Source organism: Notolepis coatsorum (genome assembly GCF_963971535.1).
Source record: "Notolepis coatsorum genome assembly, chromosome: 1".
Lineage (NCBI taxonomy): Eukaryota > Metazoa > Chordata > Actinopteri > Aulopiformes > Paralepididae > Notolepis > Notolepis coatsorum.
In genome coordinates, this window is record NC_140165.1 from 107701756 (window position 1) to 107729176 (window position 27421).

General features: G+C 42.5%; 1 protein-coding gene across 2 annotated transcripts in view; it reads left to right on the forward strand.

Annotated features, from left to right (window-relative positions):
• The window catches only part of dok1b (docking protein 1b), a 168201-nt gene that overhangs the window by 50066 nt on the left and 90714 nt on the right, over window positions 1-27421 (forward strand). Inside the window, exon 1 of one of the 2 annotated variants that reach the window (XM_084326768.1) lies at window positions 7426-7857. The exons of the other annotated variant lie outside the window; for it this stretch is intronic. Coding sequence (XP_084182894.1) covers window positions 7801-7857 — 57 coding nt within the window. The 5' untranslated portion in view covers window positions 7426-7800. Of the gene's footprint in view, window positions 1-7425; window positions 7858-27421 lie in introns of those variants that run through there. 2 annotated transcript variants of the gene reach the window in all.

Sequence of the window (27421 nt, forward strand, 5' to 3'; positions counted from 1 at the left end):
TCATCCGCATAGAGAGCAATTTTGTGTGGAGTATTATTGACCATTATGGGGACGATGTCCTCCGATTGCCTAATAAATTGGGCCAAAGGTTCGAGGGAAAGCGCGAACAGTCCTGGGCTCAGAGGACAACCCTGTCTAGAAGATCTGGAGACTGGAAAGAGTGTGGAACAGTTTTATGCCTGTCAGTATCATCGCAGACGGCGAGGCATACAGGACTTTAATCATATGAATAAAACTCTTCCCAAGACCCATGACCTCAAGTACCTTCCACAGGTATGACCACTCAAGTCTGTCAAACGCCTTCATGGCATCCAAAGACAGAACTGTGGATGGAGTTGTATTGTCTTTACTGTTATCGATTACATGCAACAGCCTCCTAAGATTATCTGCAGCCAGACGCCCCGGGATAAAACCAGTTTGATCGCAGTGTACCAATACAGACATAAATCTCTGCAGGCGACGGGCCAGCACCTTGGCAAACACTTTTAAATCGGCCCCGAGAAGACTCAAGGGTCTATAGCTACCACAATCATTGGGATCTTTGTCCTTCTTGAGAAGTAAAGAAATCAACGCCATATTGACATCTCTTGAGAACTCCCCTTGTTCGATAGCGTAATTGATCATATCGAGCATCAATGGACCCAGTTGGTCCCAGAAAGCTAAATACACTTCGGGTGGAATACCATCCCAGCCTGGTGCCTTACCCCTCTGCATTTCAACAATCGTCTCCCTCAATTCCACGAGAGTAATCGGTCTCCCCAGTTCCTTGGCCTCTTCCTCAGAAATGTGGGGTATCTCAAGCCCGCCAATGAACGATTCAAATTTAGAGTCATCAAGATTACCCTCTGAGCTATATAACTGTGAGTAAAACTCTTTAAAAGTGTCATTGATCTTTTTCGAATCAGTAGTGACTGCACCCTGGCTCGTCCTAATCGAGGGGATATCCGAGAAATGATCATTTGAGCGTATTTTCATTGCCAATAGATGGCTAGGTCTGGAGCCGTGAAAATAGTAATTTTGTCTTGTCCTATGTATCAAGAACTCAGACTGTTGCTTAAGTATGGAGTTTATTTCTTTTTTGACTATCTTACGTTGTTCAAGTTCAAGTTCAAGTTCTTTAATAGTTGTCATACAGAAGTACAGAATACTTTCATACAAAATGCTTCTTACTGTTACGCTCCAGAGACTGTGCTAGACAAGATAGTATCAAATAACATAATAACATAATATAGCATGAATTTAGAAGAAGAAAATGAGGTCACAGTGTTCGGTATAGACATATGTACAATGTTCTGAGTTACCATATAATATACAATACACAATACTATGCAGTGTACTAATGTACAGTACTATCTAGTGCAAAGCAGAAATGGGATGAGGTACAATTTTAGGTACAATTTACAGTAAGGTGTACGAGTTGTAGTGCAATCCTTCATCCATAAATATAAAGTGTGGGGAGTGGGTGCTACAGTGTGTTTGTTTAAAGTGGGTGTGTGCTATAAAGTGTGTGTAGTGGGTGCTACAGTGTGTTTGTTTAAAGTGAGTGTGTGCGTGTGGATGTGTGTGCTATGTGTGTTTGGTGGTTGTTGTTGTGTAGTGTTCATTCATTGTTCGTTTAGCAGCCTGATGGCCTGGGGATAGAAGCTACTTCTGAGTCTTTCTGTGCTCGCCTTGTGTGTTTAGTCGTTCATTATAGTTAGTTTGCAAGGATGCGTATAGGTCCGCATATAATGATTCCAGTCCTTCTAGCTTTTTTGACCGGGATTTTCGCAAATTGGAGGCAAATAGTGTGACATGACCCCTGATAAATCCTTTCAATGCGTTCCACAGGACCCTAGGGTCATCTACTGTGCCAACGTTGATCTGCAAAAATTCAGCTAGTTTACTCCTAAACTCAGAACAGAAGTCATCGTTCTTTAGCAAGGTCGAATTAAAACGCCATCTGGGAGCTCTTGCGGAGAGCCTGCCAAAGGTTGCCGTAAGGAAAATCCCCTTGTGGTCTGAGAGAGCCAAGGGAACCAATGAGACATCGAAACTATCAAACATATTAGGGGACGCGAATGCATAGTCAATTCGAGAGAAGCTTTTGTGTCTGGCTGACAGGTGAGAGTAATCTTTGAGGGTGGGGTTGGATAAGCGCCAAAGGTCTGTGAGCCCCGTGTCCTTGGCCCACATCCTAAGGGCCTTAGAGGCCCGTTTTTGGTCGCTCGTTTCAGAGGGCCTGGACCTATCCATCTCCGCATCCCAGCACGCATTAAAATCGCCACCCACAATGAGAGCGTATCCATTAAGTTCCAACATATTCTTCGTGATTGTATTATAGAACGCTGAATCAAATGTGTTAGGAGCATACAATGCTATTATAGCCATCTTCCTATGCAAGAATTCAACTTTTGCTATAGTAATCCTTCCCTCCGTGTCCGACCATACATCCAAGACTTTGATATCAAGGTTACGTCTTGTAACTATGACTACTCCTTTCGTCTTATCATCGGCTGAGGATGAGGAGATAACGTGATATTGCCGATTTGCCAGTCTTGACACGTCACCTACCAATAAATGCGTCTCACTAAGGAGAGCAAGGTCAATATTTCTCCTCTTCAATAGCCAAAGGACACTGGCACGCTTGTGTGGGGCGTTAAGCCCTCCTGCGTTCCAAATTAAAATATTCAATTTAGCCATGGTCGAGCTCGTCTAAATGCGTAGAGAACATACCAGTGCAGCCAGGCCGAGTACAGAGGCGCTGATCCAGGCGGGCCCAGACGGTCAATCCCAGGAGTTCAGAGGAGGAACAATTACACACATATAAGACAACAGTACATAAAACACATAAAAATACCACCCCAGCTACAACCCCCCCTCCTTCTACTCTAAACCCTAACCCACCCGTCCTATTATAAGCCCCCCTATACCCACTCTCCAATCCCCACCCTATGCCCCATCCACTGAGGATGGTCATCTTCCTATCACTTCCCACTAGAGACATGGATCCAAAAAGACGCTCCCCACTCCAACCCCCCTCTAGATAAACCCCTGAGTAAACCCCCACTAGTCCAATAAACACAAATAATAATAAAAATAAAATTCAATAAAGATATCGGTCGAAAACCACCTGAGCCCTGGCCCCAACATAAGACAACCATAATGGTAAAAATAGCCATTATTAAATAATAACTCCACATCAACCTGCAACCATCTATTTCCGAATCTGCGCTTCAACGTCGCAATGTTATAGCCCAAATGGGTACAGGAAAATTCAAAACAAAATTAAATTAAAGCATCCCAGCCGATAGTCTAAGGCAGGATCGGGTCACAGGTTAATTGTGCAAAATTGTGTGAACAATGTCAATTAAACAATGACAATAATAAGAAGGGGAAAAAAGGGGTTATGGTTAAAGTGCACCCCTGAAGCAGTCCCTCTGATCAGGCACAACGGCTGAAATGACATAACCTATGTAAGAATCGACAATAATAGGAAAAGGAAAAAGAGGGTTATGGCTAAAGTGCAAGCAAAGTTAAACCTGACCCAGCCTGTTATCACATATTTATGTATATTCGTTCGAGAGCCAACGTGAACCTTGGCCCTAACATGACAGCTATAATGGAAAAATTAGCCATTATTATATAATTACTCAACATCAACCCTGTGGCCATCTACCTCGTAGTCTGCATATTAATGTTGCAACATTATAGTATAAATGGATAAAGGAAAATTCAAAACAAAATCAAAGCATATCAGCAGTTAGTCTAAGGTAGGATCGAATCACAGTTAAATTGCTCATTCAAATGCCATTAAAACAGCGACAATAATAGGAAAAGGAAAAAGAGGGTTATGGCTAAAGTGCAAGCAAAGCTAAACCTAAGCCAGCCTGTTATCACATATTTTATGTATATTCGGTCGAGAGCCAACGTGAGCCTTGGCCCTAACATGACAGCTATAATGGAAAAATTTGCCCTTATTATATAATTACTCAACATCAACCCTGTAACCATCTACCTTGGAGTCTGCATATTAATGTCGCAACGTTATAGCACAAATGGATCACGGAAAATTCAAAACAAAATTAAGGCATATCAGCAGTTAGTCCAAGGTAGAATCGGATCACATTTAAATCGCGCATACAGATGACATAAAAACAGCGACAATAAGAAAAAAAAAAGGAAAAGAGGGTTATGGCTAAAGTGCAAGCCATATAACCATATAGCCATAAAGTGCAAGCCATACCCGACCAAACCTGTTATCATATATTGTATATGCATATTCAACCGACCTTGGCTTCTACTATTGGATCCCAAAGCTCAAAACAACCTGGATATAAAAATAAAAGCATACCAGAAGTTAGTTAAGGACCCGATCACTCTTGAATTGTGCAAACCAATGTCACTTTGAACAGCAACAGCAACCAAAATACGTAACCATTAACGGGTCTCGAATGTCTCAGCGCAGACGATAGACGAAGCCCGCTCAGCTAGCCCGAGGCTAGCGCGTAAGCTAGTGATGAATCCGGATAGCACGTTAGCCTATTATGTACATTGTTCAGCTAGCTCGTTAGCTTCCAAAGAGGCGATACACAAGTACGACCATGAGGTCAGCTTTAGCAAGTAACAGAAGTCATTGGGAAGCCCCGCTAGTTGGATGGGCAGTGGGCAGTTAGCATGTCTGGGCATGACAGCAAGTATTTGTGAATAGTCGGCCTAATCATTGTATATAGGCCCACACCGCCAAGTCACTCACCCGACATAGATATTAAGCAACAGTCCCGGGTATCCCCGCGAGATATTCCTTCGCTTTAGCCAACGACCAAAATGAACGCTGACCATCGACCTTCTCCAATACAGATAATTTCGCAGGAGCGAATAACGTGGGCCTCAGGCCTAGTTTCCATAGCTTAGTCAGGACCACCTTGTATTCGCCTCTCTGTGCTTGAACCTCCGGCGTAAAGTCTTCGAAAATGGCCACTTTGTGATCGCCAAGCCTCAGATTACCCCTTCTGGTACGAGCCGACCGCATGATGAGTTCTCTCTGCTGAAGCCTGTTCAGCTTGACTATGATGGGCCTCGGCTCTTTGTTCACGCCGGGAGAAAACCTGCCCGCTCTGTAGGCCGACTCACAGACAGGAGGCGAAGGGAGGACGTCCGTCCCTAGTATTTTCTGCAGCAGTTCGGGCATGGTCTCAGAGAGACGGCCTTCACCGCTGGCCTCCGGTACTCCAACAATCCTGACGTTGTGGCGTCTATCCCGGGACTGCATCTCCTCCATTGCCGACTGTAGTTTGTTGACTTCAGCCTGCCTAGCCAGCAGGGCGGATTCGAGACCCGCCATCTTCTCGCACTGTAATGATACCTCCGTCGTTAGCATGGCTAGTTCGTTAGCATTAGCCGATGAGGCAGCGTGAATCGACTCCATCTTGTCTGTCAGCGGGACCACCGCCAGCCGTATCTCTTCCGATATCTCACAACGGAGGTTGACACAAAAATCCGCCAACACTTTCTTCTGTGCTTCAGCGACGCGTGCCTCAGAGTCTGCGTGTAGCTTGGTCATGACCAAGAGCACAGCTTCGCTTATTTCCCCGACACCGGACGACGATGCGGCCAGGCCCGGTGGTGGTGGTTTGCTGGTTGGGGCGCTCATGGCTCTAGTTTCCACCCCCGTCATCGCAGAAAGTAAAAAAAAAAGGCGATGACAGTATACTAAACACGACGACCTAGCAAACAGATAAAAAACAAATAAAAATAAAATAAAGACTAATGGGGAGAAACGTATATTCAGCACGGTAGAAGGGAGCTCATGTGAAACACGTCTACTCCATGATCGCTCAGCTCCGCCCCCCCTATTTTCGGTAAATCTTAAAAACATCGATACAAATTTGAATATACACTGTGACTGCTGTTTTGATAGGGTTAAGGTCTTTACTATTGGCTACATTTGAAAAAGAAACACAACATACCTCTTAACATCCAACGGCCCACATGTGGGCCCTCTTGAGGGGACCTTACAGCTTAACAAGCTAAGTACCATTCAAATACATAGGATGTAGTAGTATTGTATAGTATAATATAGTACCATCTCTACTACCACTCACCTAGAACAGCTGTGGTGTTCTTTCTGCAGTAACACCTTCAACCACAAGGTGGCATATTACTTCTATTGTAGTCTACTGAGTTGAAAGAAACTATAGGACTAGGCTACACAATGTATACAGACAAGAAATGAAGGCAATATTAAGGATATTCAATTCAATTTACATATTGAAGTAAAGTGTAGGTTATAAATGCACCTATACCAACTCCAGGTTGTAAAAATAAGGAATATTTTCCAATTGGACCATTATGTCATATTAAAACCATTTAAAAGTGTTACAATGGTGTCAAAACCATGTCTTTATTGGATCATTTCTCTGGGGCACCTTCTATATCTTATATATATATTTTTTACTACAACCTTTCCATTCATACTACTGTTTGTGATTTGTGGTTGTATTTATCATTATGTTATATCACAAGAACATTTACATTTAAATGCCATATAGACAATTTTTCCAGTAAATTGTCTTCTTGTACAGGAACAGAACCAGCTTCCCAGTGATTAGCAGAAAAAGGGTAGTTGAAGCAGTTTTTCTATCTGTCTTGGATTAGATGTGATTTATAGACAGGCTGCTGCTTCCACTCTTAAGCCCTTGGATCCTGTATATCACAGTTAGATTTATCACCGGTGATAGTTATGGTTCTGACCTTTGTATCCTGTATAATAAGGTTGGATGGTCCTCTCTGGCAGAGAAACGTGATTTGCACTGGTATCTGTTTCTATATAAAGCCATTGTTGGAGATCTTCCCCTTTATATAAATGGTAAATGGACTTATATCACTTCATTATTGGACTGGACCTCTGGACCTTATCATAATCACTCCAATGATTGACTTATGCTTCAAACACCAGAGTTTACATTGAACATTGAATCTGCTTTTAGCTCTGTGCCCCTGACACATATGGAAAGTCCTGCAATGTACCTTAAAAAACTCAATACATTACTATCCTTTGGATAGTTTAAAATCCTTAAAGACCAACCATTTCACCCCAGTTTGCAGTTGTTTTTAAATTGTTTTATTGATTGACCTTCTTGATTTTTAAAATTTATGTTTTAGTATATTAATGCTGTATTTTCGCATCATCACTGAAAATGGGAGCTTGCTCTCAAAGGTCTTTTCGAGATTAAATAAAGGGTGAATGGATGAAATAATGAATGCAAGTCTTATCGTGCCAATAAAGCCCTAAAAAGAGAGAGAGAGCGAGAGAGAGAGAGGGGTGTGCATAAGTGAGGAGGTCAGGTGGGAGGAGAGGAAACGAGAAGAAGGAGGGGTGAGAGCGGAGAGGAAGAGAAAGAGAGCCATCGTGTGTGCTGGACTACACTGCGCGACGAGGGAAGAGGGAGCGGCGGCGGCGACACCGAGGCTGCGACCGACCCGACAAACCGACCCGGCCGGCGGCCATTATAGTCCGTCTTGTCCTCCTCCTCACCATGACATTTAAATAACTTCACGTCCCGACTGACCGAGATGTATGTCAACTGCGTTTTAACGGTTGGCAAGCGGAAGCGAGAGTAGGGGGGGGGGGGGCGTGTATCCTTTCCGCAACGGACTTTGGTTTCCGGGAAAGAGTTGCTGGGGACAAGAAAAATAAACCAAAAAAAAGTGATCTTCTGTCAAGTCAAGAAGACTAACAGAGTTTATTAAGAACGTTCTCCCCCCTCGGGACGGGAGAGAGAGAGGGGCTGTTGTTGTGGAGTTTATTTGGGGGGGGGGATGGATACCCATGTTAAAGAGGGACAGCTTTACGTGCAGCACCAGAAGTTTGGAAAGGTAAGTGAAACCAAACCAAACCACACTTTAATGCATTCAGATGTGAACTGTGGCGACACTAGTGAAACATTCCGTCGTTGTCCCTCCTCCGTCCTGGTCCTGGATAGCCCCTTTCGTGACTGTGATGCACCGAGTGGATCCACAGTCACTTGCTCCTCAATAGGAAACCAACCTAGATTTACCATGAAGGACTGGTTCTGGCCGAACCGTTCGTTATACAAGAATCACAGATACATTTCAAAGGTACTCACAGTTGCACGAGGGTTTCGAACAGAGATACGGGATGGTTTAAAGGCTCGGCGTTGCTAATAAACATTTTAAAGAATTTTTATAAACTGCTCAAACGGCATTATTTCCGGCGTTGGCTGCCTGGTTGTGATCACAGCGCATGCGCATCATGCCCCCAACGCCGGAAATAATGCAGTGTTGACCAGTTTATAAAAAATATTTAAAATGTTTATTAGCAACGCCGAGGTTTCAAACCATCCCGTATCTCTGTTCGAAACCCTCGTGCACCTCTGAGTATCTTTGACATTTCTCTGTGATACTTGTATAACGAACGGTTCGGCCAGAACCAGTCCTTCAGGGTAAATCTAGGTTGGTTTCCTATTGAGGAGCAAGTGACTGTGGATTCACTCGGTGCATCACAGTCACGAAAGGGGCTAGGTCCTGGAATGTCGTAAAGAACTGACCGTCTGCTATTCGGAACCGAGCAACTAGACTAGTAGCGTCTTGGAGAGCAGCCTTGCAGCCAGGGAGCAGCTCGACGTCATGAGACATAGCGCACATATTGATGCAATTACAGACGAGAGTCATTGTTGTGCCCATTGCATTTGGCTTCAAAGGGACATATAGGACGCGGGCTACACTTATCCAGCGTTGCATAGAGTAGATCATCTCTTGTTTTGATGTTGTCAAACCTTGAGAAGAGGAAGCTAGGAAGAGGAGGGGGCAGATCGTCACAAATGTATCAGTACTAAATACCTATATGTCCCTATGCCATAAATGTCATGTATGTTATGTATGTCATAAATGTCTATATGAATTGAAAATGGGGGACCCTGATGGAAACAAGACAAACGTCTTTCTCAGGTCTGCATCCCCTTAACAATTGTATGTATTGAGCCGTACTGTATTGTACCCATTCTGCAATCTGTTAAATAAAGTTTTCATTCATTCATTCATTCATTCATTTCATTCATTCATTCATCGGACGCTTGTGTGTGTGTGTGTGTGTGTGCGTGTGTGTGTGTGCGCGCGTGTGTGTGATGTGTATGAATGAGTAATTACACTAGTTCATTCATGCTATATTATGTTATTATGTTATTTGATACTATCTTGTCTAGCACAGTCTCTGGAGCGTAACAGTAAGAAGCATTTTGTATGAAAGTATTCTGTACTTCTGTATGACAACTATTAAAGAACTTGAACTTGAACTAGTTTGAAGTGACAGTTGAATATCGTAGAGTCAAATAGACCAATAGAATATAAACATTCTGTCAGTGTGTAACAAAGGTGCAGAGTAGGCCTTGCTTTGAGCCGTGTGTGTGTGTGTGTGTGTGTGTGTGTGTGTGTGTGTGTGTGTGTGTGTGTGTGAGAGAGTGATACGCTGCAGTATTAGGTCTTCTTTTGGACCCTGTGCCTTTATGTATGCATGTTTACTTTGCAGTATCAGTTACAATGGTAGACCTGGCCTTATTCTGTGTGTGTGTGTGTGTGTGTGTGTGTGTGTGTGCACGCGTGTATTTATTTTGTGCCTCTGGTCCAATCAGTTGGATAATACGTCATCATCAACTCTGTTTGCCTCCAAGAGTCTCTCTCTCTCTCTCTCTCTCTCTCTCTCTCTCTCTCTCTCTCTCTCTCTCTCTCTCTCTCTCTCTCTCTCTCTCTCATATGACTTTGATGACTTGGACCAACAACACTTTCAGGCCTTGTTTCCTGCTCTGCGTCCTCTGGCATCATTACCAGGCCTGAACTTACACCAGTTATGCAGCAAGCAGGATCCTGAATGAAGACCGCTATGGTCGAAACATGTCGATTAGATTTTAAATGACTTAGCCACCTTTTAATAAAGGCCTTTTAACCTTCTTCCCTCTGGATTTTACATCTTTTTGAGTGCCTGGATCGACTCTCTTCTCTTACACCAGTTATGGTTATTATAGAGAATAATATAATTATATAACAGAGAACAGAATATGCTGCTACATAGAATGGAATGGAACTGATTAATTAAGAGCAGAGTAGAACAGAGTAGAGCACAGCAGAGTAGAATCATCAAGCAGAGTAGAACAGAGTAGAGCACAGCAGAGTAGAATCATCAAGCAGAGTAGAACAGAGTAGAGCACAGCAGGTAGAATCATCAAGCAGAGTAGAACAGAGTAGAGCACAGCAGGTAGAATCATCAAGCAGAGTAGAACAGAGTAGAGCACAGCAGGTAGAATCATCAAGCAGAGTAGAACAGAGTAGAGCACAGCAGGTAGAATCAAGCAGAGTAGAACAGAATAGAGCACAGCAGGTAGAATCATCAAGCAGAGTAGAACAGAGTAGAGCACAGCAGGTAGAATCAAGCAGAGTAGAACAGAATAGAGCACAGCAGGTAGAATCAAGCAGAGTAGAACAGAGTAGAGCACAGCAGGTAGAATCATCAAGCAGAGTAGAACAGAGTAGAGCACAGCAGGTAGAATCAAGCAGAGTAGAACAGAATAGAGTAGACTAAATGAGAAATAGAATAGAACAGGAACCTGAATATCAGTTCAACATAACAGGGAGGTTTGGTGATTTTGGACCTATATATAATTTTTCTCACCCTTAACCTTAGATGTTGATTCGTTACCTCTAGGGCCGTATAATTAGCTATTCAAAATTGTATTGAAATTGGAATTTGGCCTAGTGCGATGTCCATATAAATATCCTTATCCAACAGGGGTGTAACGGTACGTGTATTTGTCCCGCAATGTCACGGTATGGACGTCATGGTTCGGTACGTGTAGACAAAGAATATAGTCTAGTTTTGTTGAGCTAGTTTGTTTGCTTCTAGTGCAATGTAAATGGTAAATGGTAAATGGCTGCATTTATATAGCACTTTTATCCAAAGCGCTTTACAATTTGTTCCTCACATTTGACCCATTCACTCACACATCCACACACCGACGGCGGAGGCAACCATGCAAGGTGCCAACCTGCTCATCAAGAGCAATTAGGGGTTAAGTGTCTTGCTCACGCTGTTATTTATTCGTTATTTATTTTTATCACTAACATTCTTGGCAAAGATTGGACGGAATACGGTCAGGTAGCACCTGGGGAGAAGGCTACTACATCAGGTTAGACACAAAGTTTTGTTTTGACAACTTTTGAGAAACTTTGAAAACGATGCCGTTGGGGTCTGTGTCTCCCGGGGGCCGACGGATCTACGTGGGTTCGGTGATGAGTTGTCTTTTGTAATCGCTGAGTAGTCACTTCTTCTGATAACTTTTATTGTAATTAGTTCATGGTACAAAAATTCAATGTAACTATCAAATTCAATGATCGATTGATAACGATCAATAGCGATAACGTTAGTTAGCAATTTTTGGCTCACGATAGCTCATTTTAGATATTGTTAGCATCCTGATGTGCCAATCACTGGAGCCAGGCAGAAAAACAACTACTTATTCTCTAGATCAGTGGTTCTTAAGTTGTCTAGCCTCGGGACCCAACATTTTCCTTAGTCATTAACACTTTGTTTGCCGTTCACGTAGATCTACGTTTCTGTGGCCCAGCGGTTGAGTGCCGGAAACGTGGATCTACATTTTTGTCTCGTTTTTCCTTTTATTCGCTATTGCCATTCATAATCCATCGAGGCACCTTCATGTGCTTGTACTGAATGTGTCTGAGATCGCAGACGGTCAATACCGCCGCCTAACGCCTTGCGGCCGCTATTGCACTCCATTTGAAACAATGTGGTTTGTTTTCTCGGACGAGCTGGGGCGTGGGGGCGGGTTCTAAACACTCCGGCAAGACAAGCGGTCACCACGGTTGCCTCAACGAGTTAATCCGCCCGGCCGTTCATGTGCAATGCTGGATAACGTGGGACAGACTACCGCGACCAGTATTTGGAATGGCGATCAGATAATTGGATTATTCTTTTTGCATTACATCAGAGACAAGGTAAGGACTATATATTACCAATCTTGGGTTGAGCCGATAATTCTTTTGCCGCGATTGCAGCCTGCGTGTGTGTGTGTGTGCATGCCGTTGGCTGCGATAGACGCACGGCGGGCCGGTTTTCCCCCGTCCCCTTTCGTGCATGCACAAGGAAACATAATACCGATAATCTAGCGTAGGGGTGGACGGTATAAACGGTATACGGTATAAACGGTATGAATTTGCGCTACGGTATGGATTTTGACTATACCTAGAATTAGATATAGATAATAGATATGTGCGAACTGGAAAAAGTTATCTAGGAGCACAGAGGCTTCGCGCAGTGGGCGTGTCAACGCACAATTGTCATTTCATAATAGACACGGAACAGAGCGGACCTTCAATTCTAGAAGCAAACTAGTAGCTCTTCCACCCTGCGTTTGAAGGCTGTGTGACAACTTATCTCGCGAGTCGCGCAGTTTAGTTTCTATGTGTAATGTAAACTCTGCTACGGATCCAATCGTCTAACATGCTTTGCATTCTCGCCATCCTGGAATGCCCACGTCGCGTTAAAACCTTATGTAATGTTAACTATTGATGTAGCCTCAGAAAGCTAACGTTAGCTGGCTCCACTCCTACTGTAGCAACCTGTTGATGTACTAGCCTCAGAAAGCTAACGTTAGCTGGCTCCACTCCTACTGTAGCAGCCTGTTGATGTACTAGCCTCAGAAAGCTAACGTTAGCTGGCTCCACTCCTACTGTAGCAGCCTGTTGATGTACTAGCCTCAGAAAGCTAACGTTAGCTGGCTCCACTCCTACTGTAGCAGCCTGTTGATGTACTAGCCTCAGAAAGCTAACGTTAGCTCCACTCTAGCAGCCCCCTCCCTCCCTCTCTCACTCTGTCTCCCCCATCCCTCTCTCTCTCACTCTGTCTCCCCCATCCCTCTCTCTCTCTGCTAACAATCCTGATTCGATTCTTGAACCTATTTCATTAAAAAGGAAGATATTGATGGACATTAGCTATAGTATAGCTCAGCAGCTGTAACAGAATCATTTTATTATTTTAGATTATTTACGTTTTAAGTTAACAACGACAAAAGAAATCCAGCGGTGGACCGACATAAAAGCAGCACTGGATCCAAGATACACATTACCTGCCCGCAGACACTTGAGAAAAGGTTTTGCATTTTTAACACATCCGGTGCTGTTAACGTAATCAGGCGAAAAATTACAACATGTTTATTGAATTACACAAAAACGCAGTTTACGCGTCTTTTCCCTGGAATGACTCAGAAGCACCCAAACTATATTCATATTCAAAACGGTGTAAAACGGGGATACGGATGAAAAAAGAATCTGTTTTTTGCACATTGACCAGAAGCAAGTCACTGAGACTCGACGCGTTATTATAGACCCATAGCTATACTATAAAATATAGGTTTAGCTCTACAAACTACAACTACGTTTACATGGGTTTAATGGACGGCAAGGAAGGGGTCACTTCCCGGAAGGGGCGTGGCACTCAATGTGTTAAAACATGAAATAAACACAAAAAAGTGCAACGAAAGTGCAACTAGGGCTAAAAACCCAATGAAATAAAATAATAATAAATAATATATGCTTCTTAGCAGACTTCTTAGCATAACATAACAGACCTAAGTTTGGGGAACTAATGGGATAACTGGGGATGCAACAAAAGTGCAACTAGGGCTAAAAACACAATGAAATAAAATAATAATAATAATAATAATAATAATAATAATAATAATAATAATAATAATAATAATAATAATAATAATAATAAATAATATGCTTCTTACCAGACTTCTTAGCTTAACATCCCAGGGAACTAATGTGATAACTGGGGATGTTGTTTGCTCCTGACAAGAGTCAAAAGTCTGGGGTGATGGTAGACAAAGCAACTCTGAGGTCGTGCTCAATGTCCAATCTGTTCCTCTGCTTTGTCTTCAGCTGGACCAGAGCCGAGAAGCCACTTTCACAAAGATAGGTAGTGCTAAAAATGTGTTTTTATTTTATATTATATATATATTTCTTTTTACACACACATCCGACCCACTCAAAATGGCCCCGCGACCCACTTTTGGGGGTGCGACTAGTGATGCACCGATGTGAAAATTGTGGCCGATACCGATATTAATATTGCTGTTCTGGCTGATACCGATATTTACCGATTGTCGATATCTCTGTATAGAAAACACTTTTTTATGATAATCAAATAAAGAGCTATCTTCCAAAACGCATATTTTTTTTGACTTTTGTAACTTATTTTCAGAAATGACTGATATTTTGAAACTATTTAAGGCCAAAGCATGCAAAAAAAAAAAAAAAAAAAAAGATTAAAAAGATTTTTTATTTTATTTTTTATATCGGTGTGAACGTTGACATGAAAAGAAAAAAGGTAAAAAAAATTATAATAATAATTTCTTCGGTATCTCACTTGAATCGATACTCGGTAGTACCGACGTGTTTCGGTTCGGTACCTCAAAAGTACCGAATTCGGTACCCATCCCTAGGAGGGACTATACAACACTAGGTGGAACTAAGAATACCTTGCACTACTTGCACTACTGCTATAAATGAAAAGAAACATAGCCTTATGCATTTGGTATTTTTTTTTTTGCTTTTTGCCTGTTGTACCGAACCATGACCCCAAAACCGAGGTATGTACCGAGCCGTGGCTTCTGTGTACCGCTTAGTGTACACAAGTTTTGTGGTACTGGTACTGCAGAGATGTCCTGGCCTACAACTTAGAAAACATCTTTGTTTGCTACAGATCCCCGAAAGATCACACCATGACCATTTGAGTGTTTTTAAATGAAAATGAGACACACAAACACACGCACACACACACACACACACACACACACACACACACACACACACACACACACACACACACACACACACACACACACACACACACACACACACACACACACACACACACACACACACACACAGAGGACTTTTTCCACGTGTGAGGTTGGAAAATGTGACTTAACCGTGTAGCTGCAACATCCGACCACAGTTTGTGTTTCTGACACTTCTCTTGACAGCATGTGAAGCTACAGCTTACAGGCCTACATGCTGAGCCCTCCTAGTCCCCAGTACACACATGTATTACATCACAGAGGTCAGAGGGCACAGGGTCGCCCACGCAGCGCAGCGCCCACAGAGTGGTTTGGGTGGTTCAGTGCCTTGCTCAAGGACACTCGGGCAGTAGATGTAGCCTGATACCAGCCACCTCAAATTCATCGATAGGGGCCTATAACACCCTACACACACCCGATATCACTGTTTCTGAGCTGTAGAAATCTATAGTAAACTATGAGTGTGTACCTTTTAGATTCCCTCCCCTGGTGCAAATGTTATCCGTTTGGCTCATTCAGGAGAATGTTTTTGAATTGGGTTGATGTGTCACGCTGACAGGTACAGGACCCGTGGGTTTGAGACCGTGTCGCCCAGAGAGAGTAAGCTGTAGTCCTCCTTGCCAGGATGAATGACACCCATAGAAGGTGTGGTCTCTTCTGGCCAGGATGAATGACACCCATAGAAGGTGTGGTCTCTTCTTGCCAGGATGAATGACACCCATAGAAGGTGTGGTCTCTTCTTGCCAGGATGAATGACACCCATAGAAGGTGTGGTCTCTTCTTGCCAGGATGAATGACAACCATAGAAGATGTGGTCTCTTCTTGTCTAAATATCATCTCCAGCCTTGGCCGACTGTCAAAGCCTCTGAAGGCTGTGGCACACTTTTGGCCGAGACACACATCATTCTGTGGCACACCAAAATGACTGACTTGTCGGGTGATGTCATGTAAGTGGGTTCATCATGTAGCCTAGTAGCAGTAGCTCTGCTTTGATCCCACGATGGGAAATTCCTTTGAAGGCCCCAAACCGTACACCATACGGGAGCCCCACCACCACCACCACAAAGAACGGTTTCTTCTGAAATTGTTTTCATTCTCTAGTTGATTGACTAAGTTCATGATACAAGGACTATCGCTGAGAGACAACAGACAGCCTAAATGATACAAGGACTATCGCTAGAGAGACAACAGACAGCCTAAATGATACAAGGACTATCGCTAGAGAGACAACAGACAGCCTAAATTATTCAAGGACTATCACTAGAGAGACAACAGACAGCCTAAATGATACAAGGACTATCGCTAGAGAGACAACAGACATCCTAAATTATTCAAGGACTATCACTAGAGAGACAATAGACAGCCTAAATAATACAAGGACTATCGCTAGAGAGACAACAGACAGCCTAAATTATTCAAGGACTATCACTAGAGAGACAATAGACAGCCTAAATTATTCAAGGACTATCACTAGAGAGACAATAGACAGCCTAAATAATACAAGGACTATCGCTGAGAGACAACAGACAGCCTAAATGATACAAGGACTATCGCTAGAGAGACAACAGACAGCCTAAATGATTCAAGGACTATCGCTAGAGAGACAACAGACAGCCTAAATGATACAAGGACTATCGCTAGAGAGACAACAGACAGCCTAAATTATTCAAGGACTATCACTAGAGAGACAATAGACAGCCTAAATTATTCAAAGACTATCAATAGAGAGACAATAGACAGCCTAAATAATACAAGGACTATCGCTGAGAGACAACAGACAGCCTAAATGATTCAAGGACTATCACTAGAGAGACAACAGACACAGCCTAAATGATACAAGGACTATCACTAGAGAGACAATAGACAGCCTAAATGATACAAGGACTATCACTAGAGAGACAACAGACACAGCCTAAATGATACAAGGACTATCACTAGAGAGACAACAGACAGCCTAAATGATTCAAGGACTATCACTAGAGAGACAACAGACACAGCCTAAATGATACAAGGACTATCGCTAGAGAAACAACAGACAGCCTAAATGATACAAGGACTATCACTAGAGAGACAACAGACACAGCCTAAATGATACAAGGACTATCACTAGAGAGACAATAGACAGCCTAAATGATACAAGGACTATCACTAGAGAGACAACAGACAGCCTAAATAATACAAGGACTATCACTAGAGAGACAACAGACACAGCCTAAATGATACAAGGACTATCACTAGAGAGACAATAGACAGCCTAAATGATACAAGGACTATCACTAGAGAGACAATAGACAGCCTAAATGATACAAGGACTATCACTAGAGAGACAACAGACAGCCTAAATAATACAAGGACTATCACTAGAGAGACAATAGACAGCCTAAATGATTCAAGGACTATCACTAGAGAGACAATAGACAGCCTAAATGATACAAGGACTATCACTAGAGAGACAACAGACAGCCTAAATGATACAAGGACTATCGCTGAGAGACAACAGACAGCCTAAATGATTCAAGGACTATCACTAGAGAGACAACAGACAGCCTAAATGATACAAGGACTATCGCTAGAGAGACAGCCTAAATTATTCAAGGACTATCGCTAGAGAGACAACAGACAGCCTAAATTATTCAAGGACTATCGCTAGAGAGACAACAGACAGCCTAAATAATACAAGGACTATCACTAGAGAGACAACAGACAGCCTAAATGATACAAGGACTATCGCTAGAGAGACAGCCTAAATTATTCAAGGACTATCGCTAGAGAGACAACAGACAGCCTAAATGATTCAAGGACTATCGCTAGAGAGACAACAGACAGCCTAAATGATACAAGGACTATCACTAGAGAGACAACAGACAGCCTAAATGATACAAGGACTATCGCTAGAGAGACAACAGACAGCCTAAATTATTCAAGGACTATCACTAGAGAGACAACATACAGCCTAAATGATTCAAGGACTATCACTAGAGAGACAACAGACAGCCTAAATGATTCAAGGACTATCGCTAGAGAGACAACAGACAGCCTAAATGATTCAAGGACTATCGCTAGAGAGACAACAGACACAGCCTAAATGATTCAAGGACTATCGCTAGAGAGACAACAGACAGCCTAAATGATTCAAGGACTATCGCTAGAGAGACAACAGACAGCCTAAATGATTCAAGGACTATCACTAGAGAGACAATAGACAGCCTAAATGATTCAAGGACTATCGCTAGAGAGACAACAGACAGCCTAAATGATACAAGGACTATCACTAGAGAGACAACAGACAGCCTAAATGATTCAAGGACTATCGCTAGAGAGACAACAGACAGCCTAAATGATACAAGGACTATCACTAGAGAGACAACAGACAGCCTAAATTATACAAGGACTATCACTAGAGAGACAACAGACAGCCTAAATGATTCAAGGACTATCGCTAGAGAGACAACAGACAGCCTAAATGATACAAGGACTATCACTAGAGAGACAACAGACAGCCTAAATTATTCAAGGACTATCGCTAGAGAGACAACAGACAGCCTAAATTATTCAAGGACTATCACTAGAGAGACAACAGACAGCCTAAATGATACAAGGACTATCACTAGAGAGACAACAGACAGCCTAAATAATACAAGGACTATCACTAGAGAGACAATAGACAGCCTAAATGATACAAGGACTATCACTAGAGAGACAACAGACAGCCTAAATTATTCAAGGACTATCGCTGAGAGACAACAGACAGCCTAAATGATTCAAGGACTATCACTAGAGAGACAACAGACAGCCTAAATTATTCAAGGACTATCACTAGAGAGACAACAGACAGCCTAAATGATTCAAGGACTATCACTAGAGAGACAACAGACAGCCTAAATGATTCAAGGACTTATCGCTAGAGAGACAACAGACAGCCTAAATGATTCAAGGACTATCGCTAGAGAGACAACAGACACAGCCTAAATGATTCAAGGACTATCGCTAGAGAGACAACAGACAGCCTAAATGATTCAAGGACTATCGCTAGAGAGACAACAGACAGCCTAAATGATTCAAGGACTATCACTAGAGAGACAATAGACAGCCTAAATGATTCAAGGACTATCGCTAGAGAGACAACAGACAGCCTAAATGATTCAAGGACTATCACTAGAGAGACAACAGACAGCCTAAATGATACAAGGACTATCGCTAGAGAGACAACAGACAGCCTAAATTATTCAAGGACTATCACTAGAGACAGACAGCCTAAATGATACAAGGACTATCGCTAGAGAGACAACAGACACAGCCTAAATAATACAAGGACTATCACTAGAGAGACAATAGACAGCCTAAATGATACAAGGACTATCACTAGAGAGACAACAGACAGCCTAAATGATACAAGGACTATCGCTAGAGAGACAACAGACAGCCTAAATGATACAAGGACTATCACTAGAGAGACAACAGACAGCCTAAATTATTCAAGGACTATCGCTAGAGAGACAACAGACAGCCTAAATTATTCAAGGACTATCGCTAGAGAGACAACAGACAGCCTAAATGATTCAAGGACTATCGCTAGAGAGACAACAGACACAGCCTAAATGATACAAGGACTATCACTAGAGAGACAACAGACTGCCTAAATTATTCAAGGACTATCACTAGAGAGACAATAGACAGCCTAAATGATTCAAGGACTATCACTAGAGAGACAACAGACAGCCTAAATTATTCAAGGACTATCACTAGAGAGACAACAGATACAGCCTAAATGATACAAGGACTATCACTAGAGAGACAACAGACAGCCTAAATTATTCAAGGACTATCACTAGAGAGACAATAGACAGCCTAAATAATACAAGGACTATCACTAGAGCAGTGGTTCTCAAACTGTGGTACGCGTACCACTAGTGGTACTTGGTGGTACTGCTGGTGGTACTTGAAAACATTTACAAAAAAGCAAAAAAATATATATATTTTTTTGCAGTCAGGCCACTGAACTTAGAAGCAGGCCAGGCCAGTGTTTCTGGTAGCGGTGGCGCGATAGTTAGATAACCTAAGTGGGGAACAACCAGGAGATCACTGTGACAGAGAGTAGTGCAGTCTAAACAGTCATACATCTTTAATTCAACTTCAGCCCTGATCATAACCATTTATCTTTTTAGATTTTTTGTAATGTCAGATAAAAAATGAAATACTCCCACTTTTCTGAAAAGAGTTGGTGTTAAATCTGACATTACAAAAAATCCATCAAAATCTGTGTTGCTGCTAATCATTGACACATGCCTAGCCTGTAATAATCCCCCCCAGAAAAATGTACTTTGCATTTGATATATTGAAAATATTTTACTTTTTGTGTGTTTTTTTTAACAATAATTTGTGATGCCATCACACAAACTGGCATTTAAAGGGTAAACATTCAAAAATGTATTGAATATGTGTTTTCTTTTCTTTTTTACAATAATTTGTGATGCCCATCACAAACACTGGCATTTAAAGGGTAAAAATTCAGAAATTCCTGCACCAGAATGCAGGAAATTAAGGTTTTGTAACAAAATAATTGTGTGTGTGTGTGTGTGTGTGTGTGTGTGTGTGTGTGTGTGTGTGTGTGTGTGTGTGTGTGTGTGTGTGTGTGTGTGTGTGAGAGAATGACGGACAATTGCTTGCTGTGTGTGAGAGAGAGAGAGATAGAGAGAGAATTAAGTACATTTGCTGAAATACAGTTGTTCTTAATTTTCTCACTTGCTATGTGAGAATGTTAGTTATTATGTTCTCAATGCCCCTTGCATTGTATGAGTTGTGTGGAAGCGTTTGCTAGTTCTAGTGCTATCCCTTTGTACATTGTGGCTGTGTCTGACAAAAGTTAACAATAAATAATGGTATTAGGAAAACATTTCCCTCCTGCGTGAACTGTGCATAGCTGAATAGACTGTATTTTAACGCCGGTCATATGGTGGTACTTGGAGAGCCAGCTACGTTCTCAGGTGGTACTTGGTGTAAAAAGTTTGAGAACCACTGCACTAGAGAGACAATAGACAGCCTAAATAATACAAGGACTATCACTAGTGAGATTATAAAAATTATAATATAAAGTGAGGCCTCACCTGCACCTCTCTACTGAGAAGGATGTATACTTTCAGACACAGGCCTGTCTTAAATGCTTCGAAGCTTCGAACGTTCGATTCGATGGCACAAGCTTCGAACATTAAAAAAAAAATCGAAGTTAAAAAAAAAAAAAAAAAAAATATTAATATTTTTTTTCAAAAAAATTTTTTTTCAATTTTTTTTTTTTTTACTTCGATGTGTGTGTGTGTGTGTGTGTAGGTGTGTGTGTGTGTGTGTGCGTGTGTGTGTGTGTGTGTGTGTGTGTGTGTGTGTGAACTACCCATCCCAGTTAGGACAGCCGAATCCCGTCCAATCTTTCGCCGTCGACTAAAGACTCACTTCAACCATTATCTGAAATGATAAAAAAAAAAAAAAAAAATCTAACCGTGACTAACCTTACTGTCATGCACTTGTCCTAATAAACTAACCTACACTGTAACACGCAACACTTTGATGAACATTGTTACTCAGCTGATAGAGTTGTACCCTTCTTGCTGTCTTGTCGTACAGAACTTGTAAGTCGCTTTGGATAAAAGCGTCAGCTAAATGACTAAATGTAAGTGTGTGTGTGTGTGTGTGTGTGTGTGTGTGTGTGTGTGTGTGTGTAGGTGTGTGTGTAGGTGTGTGTGTGTGTGTGTGTGTGTGTGCGCGCACCTTGTAGAATTCCACACATAAGAAAGAAAGATACTGGGATGAATAAACAAAATAGGAAATAAAATGTAGAAATGCATGCAATACATAAATAAATATGAATCTCCATATATGAAATATAACATTTAGATAAGGTGCTACTGAGATGTTTTGGTGAGTTCTTTGTTTTTTTGTGGAAGTTGCCCTTCTTAAAAATGCATGAACATTCACTGATAATTGGTCTGTAGTGGAGTCTACAAGGTCTACATTGCCGGACCATGTAGAATCCGGACCTTGTAGACTGACATAATTCTGTGCATAGTTTAGTCTACACAGGCCATATTTCAAATAATCAAAATCTTACTTCATTCATCTTAAACATTCTTGATTTGGGGGATTGGTAGTTCCCATGAAATCTGAAGTTGTTCAAACGACAACAGCGATCCACCTTGAATTAAATCACACAGCCGAGTGAAACCTTGTTGGATGCGTCAGTCACGAAAGGGGCTACTTAATTAATTAATCCAACCCACTTTATTTATAGAGCACATTTAAAAACAACAACGTTTACGAAAGTGCTGTACAAGTCCCACAACATAAGATAACAAAAAAATAAAAAAATGTAAAAAAAAAATATTACATTTTTTTCTTTTTTTTAATTTTTTTTAATTTTTTTTCGAAGCTTCGAATTAAAATCGAAGCTCGGCCCCGAAGCTTCGATTGCCAAAAAAAGCTTCGAAGGTCAGCCCTAGACACAGCTAGTGTTTACCGTCTGGGGGATGGTGGTCCTTTATTTTGCTTCCGTTCCCCAGCTTTAGCTCCTGGTTCCACTCCCATCATGAGTTTTAGTAGTCAGACATCTTTAGTGGTTTGAAAAGGTCTCTTACTTGGATAGTTAATCATGATAATGACCCAGCTGTGTTTGGCCTATATAGGCTTATTCCGTCAGTTAGCAATAGGGTTGAATTTACAGCAGTGTGGGAGTGAGGGGAGAGATTAGGGTATGATGGGATGGAGAGTCTTAAGGAGTTGGAGAAGTCAGTTAAACGCGGTCCTCCGGGTGGAAATACTTATAAAATACTTATAAGTATGCTCTGAGAGGCGGTCAGGTGGCGTAGCGGAGATTGCGTTCGTCACCAACCCCGGAGACGCTGGATTCGCCTGTTCGAATCCAGCTCACAGCTCCGGGGTTGTCACCAGCTTGGCTGGCCGTTCACACTAATACAATTGGCAGTATTAGAGGGTGGGAGAAGCTGGCGGGGTGGGTCCGGGTCGTTGTAAACAGCGACTCCTACAGTTCAGTCGGGGCGCCTGCTCAGCGCGGATAGGATCTAAGTGGGATAGTGTGATCCTTCCACACGCTACGCCCTCTCAGTGAGAGTCCGCGGTGCCAGGTGAAAAGAAGCGGTTGATTGGCTGGACGTGTGTCGGAGGAAGCGCGTGATAGTAGGGCTGGGCGATATAACGATAACGATAAATATCGCAATATATTTTAATAATCGATATCGAATATCGAAATTAAAAAAAAATCGAAAAATCGTTTTTTTTTTTTTTTTTTTAATTTTTTTTAATTTTTTTTTTCAGTTTTAAAACCAGAGACAGTGGACAGACTTGTCTTTCTTGCCTGCAACTTAAAGTAATGGCTTTGCTTGTCCAAATGACAATACTGACCAAATTCAGATTTCTTTTTCTCTTGTCCATTTATTTTGTTTGCTTTCTAATTTAAAATACATTTTGAAACCGTCTGTACACAGTAGGCTATGTGTGCTAGCAGAACTAGACTCCAGTCACGAGTCACAGTGCACATGTGCGGTGGTTTGTCCACCAAAAAAGCGCCAAAAGATCGAAAATAAACTAGCAGAGCCAGAACTGTTCAACTCCTCTGGAGCCACAGCCAGCAGAGAAGCCGGTTTACTTTAGCTTTTAAACCAGCTGCAGCCTGAGAACTGGAGTGTGAGGGGATGTAACACTAAAGATGGCGGCAATGACAAAGAATTGCTGCAAAATAAACATACATCTGTTGTTAAAAAAAAATTAAAAATAATTTTTTTTTTTTTTATACTTATAACAATTCGATAATTATCGATATCGAGAAATAAAATAAAATGATCATATCGTTATCGCGATATGATTTTTTTCCATATCGCCCAGCCCTACGTGATAGCCTCCACTCTCCCAGACCGACTGTGGGGGGTAAGTGCGCAGCGACCAGGAAGGGGATTGGGAATAGGGAATTGGCATAACGACTAACATTGGGATGGGAGAAAATCGGAGGAAAAAGGAGGGGGAAAAAGATAAAAAAAAAATAAAAAAAAAATAAGTATGCTCTGAGACAGAGAGAGAGAGAGCGATACTCTCATTACGCGCAACGTTTAGTTTCTCCGGCAGCGTGCCCTAATATGGATTCCGGCGGCACATGTGCTTTGCACACGTACATATATGGATCCCGGCAGCGTGCGCACAGCACAGCAACGCTGTTGAATATTTCTTCAGGGGAAACACTGCATACTAGGGATGCCCCGATCGATCGGCCACCGATCGTTATCGGCCGATAATCAGTATAAATATGCGATTGGTGAATTCCGATAATGAGTCATATACGCCGATCGCGGAAACCGATCAAGTGTAGATCTCACTCGCTGTCTGTCTCAGACACACAGGACCTGCAAACTGCCGCTGCTCCTCCTCCCTCCTCCCTTGCCCCGCCCGCACCCGTGTACAGTTTGTAAACACAGAGGACTGAGAGGAGGCTCTGCTCGAGTCTATAGTGCATTCGACGTGAGCTAACGTTAGCTACCTAGCTATCGTTACTGTTTAAACAAAATTATTACCCAGTCAACTATTCACTTTTAGTAGGCATTGTCTAACGGTATTTAGCCGGCTAGCTACTGATAGCTCCTGATATCAACAAATGCTCCAGCAAGTCTAGTAGTGCATGTTGATACCTCTGTTAGCTCACGTTAGCTAGCTCGCGTTAGTTCACTGTTCAAAACGAAATGTCCCATTGAACTAAATAGTTCACTGAGGCTTATATATCCGGCTAGCAGTAGCTACAGATAGCTCCTGATATCAATGTCTTATAACATTGATTCGATGCGTATTCGGGCTGAGGGCTTGCTGAATGTGATTTATACCAATACTAGGGCCAGCTGCAGCGCCGGAGAATCCTGGCCGTAGCTGGAGGCTACTCAGTACACACAGACAGTGGAGCTGTTTGCAGATAGCGAGGATTTTGACTTGTTGCGTGGTGGCGATGTCTCGCAGATAATACAAGTACAAGTCTAATTATATAATATATATATTTTATAAAAAATAAAAAAAAATGTATATAAAATAATTTTTATCGGATCGGTATCGGATTGGTATCGGCCGATATGGCTCACGACGATCTGTGATCGGTATCGGTGGCAAAAAACGTGATCGGGGCATCCCTACTGCATACCGTTATACTGCAGGGCTTGACATTAACTCATTCAATGCCAGGGGTCGCTGTCTACCTTCTGGCTAGAACGCCATCGCTTTAATCAATGGGGAGACTGCGAAATTTGCGAGTGCTTAAAATATATCTTATATTATAGCTATGGGTCTAATAACACCGTCGATTGTCAGTGAGTTGCTTCTGGTCAACATGCAAAAAACTGATTGTTTTTTCATCCGTACATTTCCGTTTTATACCGTTTTTAATATGAGTATAGTTTTGGTGATTCTTAGTAATCCCAGGAAAAGACGCGATAATAGCATTTGAGTGGAATCCAGTTATCACGTTGTAATTTTTTGCCTGATTATCGAATCTTCCTGAAATCAACGCTAGATTATCATTTATTATGTCTCCTCGTGCATACATGAAATGGGTCTTGTAGCGGGGTGCTCGCCCCCCCCCCCCCCCCCCCACCGCAGCCAACGGGAAAAAGCACAACACAGTCCACACAGACAGCTTTGATCGCGGGAGAAATAAAATATCAGATCAACGCAAGATTTGATATATAGTGTTCTTACCTTGTCTCTGATGTAATGCAAAAAAAAGAATCCAATTATCTGATCGCCATTTCAAATACTGCTCGTGTAGGTCCGTCCCACGTTGTCCGGCATTGCATATGAAGGGGGGGCAGCCTCGCAGATGTATCGTTGTAAACGCTCGTCCTGCCGGAGTATTTTTAAACCCCACCCACACGGCTCAGATCGGCCCAGAAAAGAAACTACATCACTTTTTCCCCCTCCTTTTTCCTCTGATTTTCTCCCATCCCAATGTTAGTCGTTATGCCAATTCCCAATCCCCTTCCTGGTCGCTGCGCACTTACCCCCCACAGTCGGTCTGGGAGAGTGGAGGCTATCACGTGCTTCCTCCGACACACGTCTAGTCAATCAACCGCTTCTTTTCACCTGGCAGCGCGGACTCTCACTGAGAGCGTGTAACGTGTGGAAGGATCACACTACCGCCCTTAGATCCTATCCGCGCTTAGCAGGCGCCCCGACCGAACTGTAGGAGTCGCTGTTTACAACGACCCGGACCCACCCCGTCAGCTTCTCCCACCCTCTAATACTGCCAATTGTATTAGTGTGAACGGCCAGCCAAGCTGGTGACAACCCCGGAGCTGTGAGCTGGATTCGAACAGGCGAATCCAGCGTCTCCGGGGTTGGTGACGAACGCAATCTCCGCTACGCCACCTGACGCCCCCGAAACTACATCATTTCTAATGGAGTGCAATACCGGCTTGAAGGCGTAGGCGGCGGTATTTGCCCTTTTGTGAGCTCAGATCCATTCCCAATGATAACATCAGGCTGGATGGATGAAAAATGTATGGATATAGCTAATAAAAGAAATAACGATTCAAACCCGACTTTTCTCGTGATTGGCGCTGAATGGTTGGCGAGTTAACCCAACTTTCTCTGTGATTGGCGCAGAATGAGTTAAGGCTTGTCCTATTGTCCGGGACAAGTAAAAAAAATGGTCGGACAAGCATAATACAATTTAACTTGAACCGGACAAGTAAAAAAATATATATATATATTCCCCAAACGAATAGTAACGTTATTCCATCTGATCAGAAAGTGCCTGTCTCACAGTGTCACATTGGAAACTCTCAATCTCTGTACGTCAATACTCAATATTACTTGTCCCGGACAAACGGTGAGCGTCTTCCGAGTGCTCGCTTAGTAGTTGACAGTGGCACGAGACCCGCGAAAATATCAGAATTGTTACGGTGCAGGTAAGCAATGCGAGTTCCAATTGTTGAGGAAGGAAATGGGACGGAGATGTGGTTTGCTCTTTCTTCAATAGGGTGTCTTTTAATAACAAGAACACAGAGCAATGGCAGGAAAGCATAGGAAAGACGCAGAGCGTCAACTGAGAGTAAAGACTTAAATATAAATACAACAGAATAGTAACAGCAACGGGAAGGTCAGCACGTAGGACAGTCTGAAGACTCGACAAGGAAAGAAGGAAACATAAGGTCAATATAAAGCCACATTCCTGACATTCCAATGCATCAATTAGTGACGGCAATGTGACAGCCAGTGACAGCATCCAGTGGTGACAGTTCAATCAGTGAATAGACAGCCAACCATTGACCAACAATGAGTGCAAATACCAACCACCAGGTGAAGAACTCCAGAAAGACAGTAGGGTTCCTAGGCCTTGAACCCAGAACGTTACAAGAATGTTTAATAAAAGTTCCCGCGATACTTGCCAATTCTCTCAGTCAAGGGAGCACTCGCAAATATGCTGCGATATTTGAAGAGGATAACGTTAAAAACAACAGAAGAAGATGGAGAACAGACTGACCAACAGGGAACTGCATTCAACCCTAGTACAACCC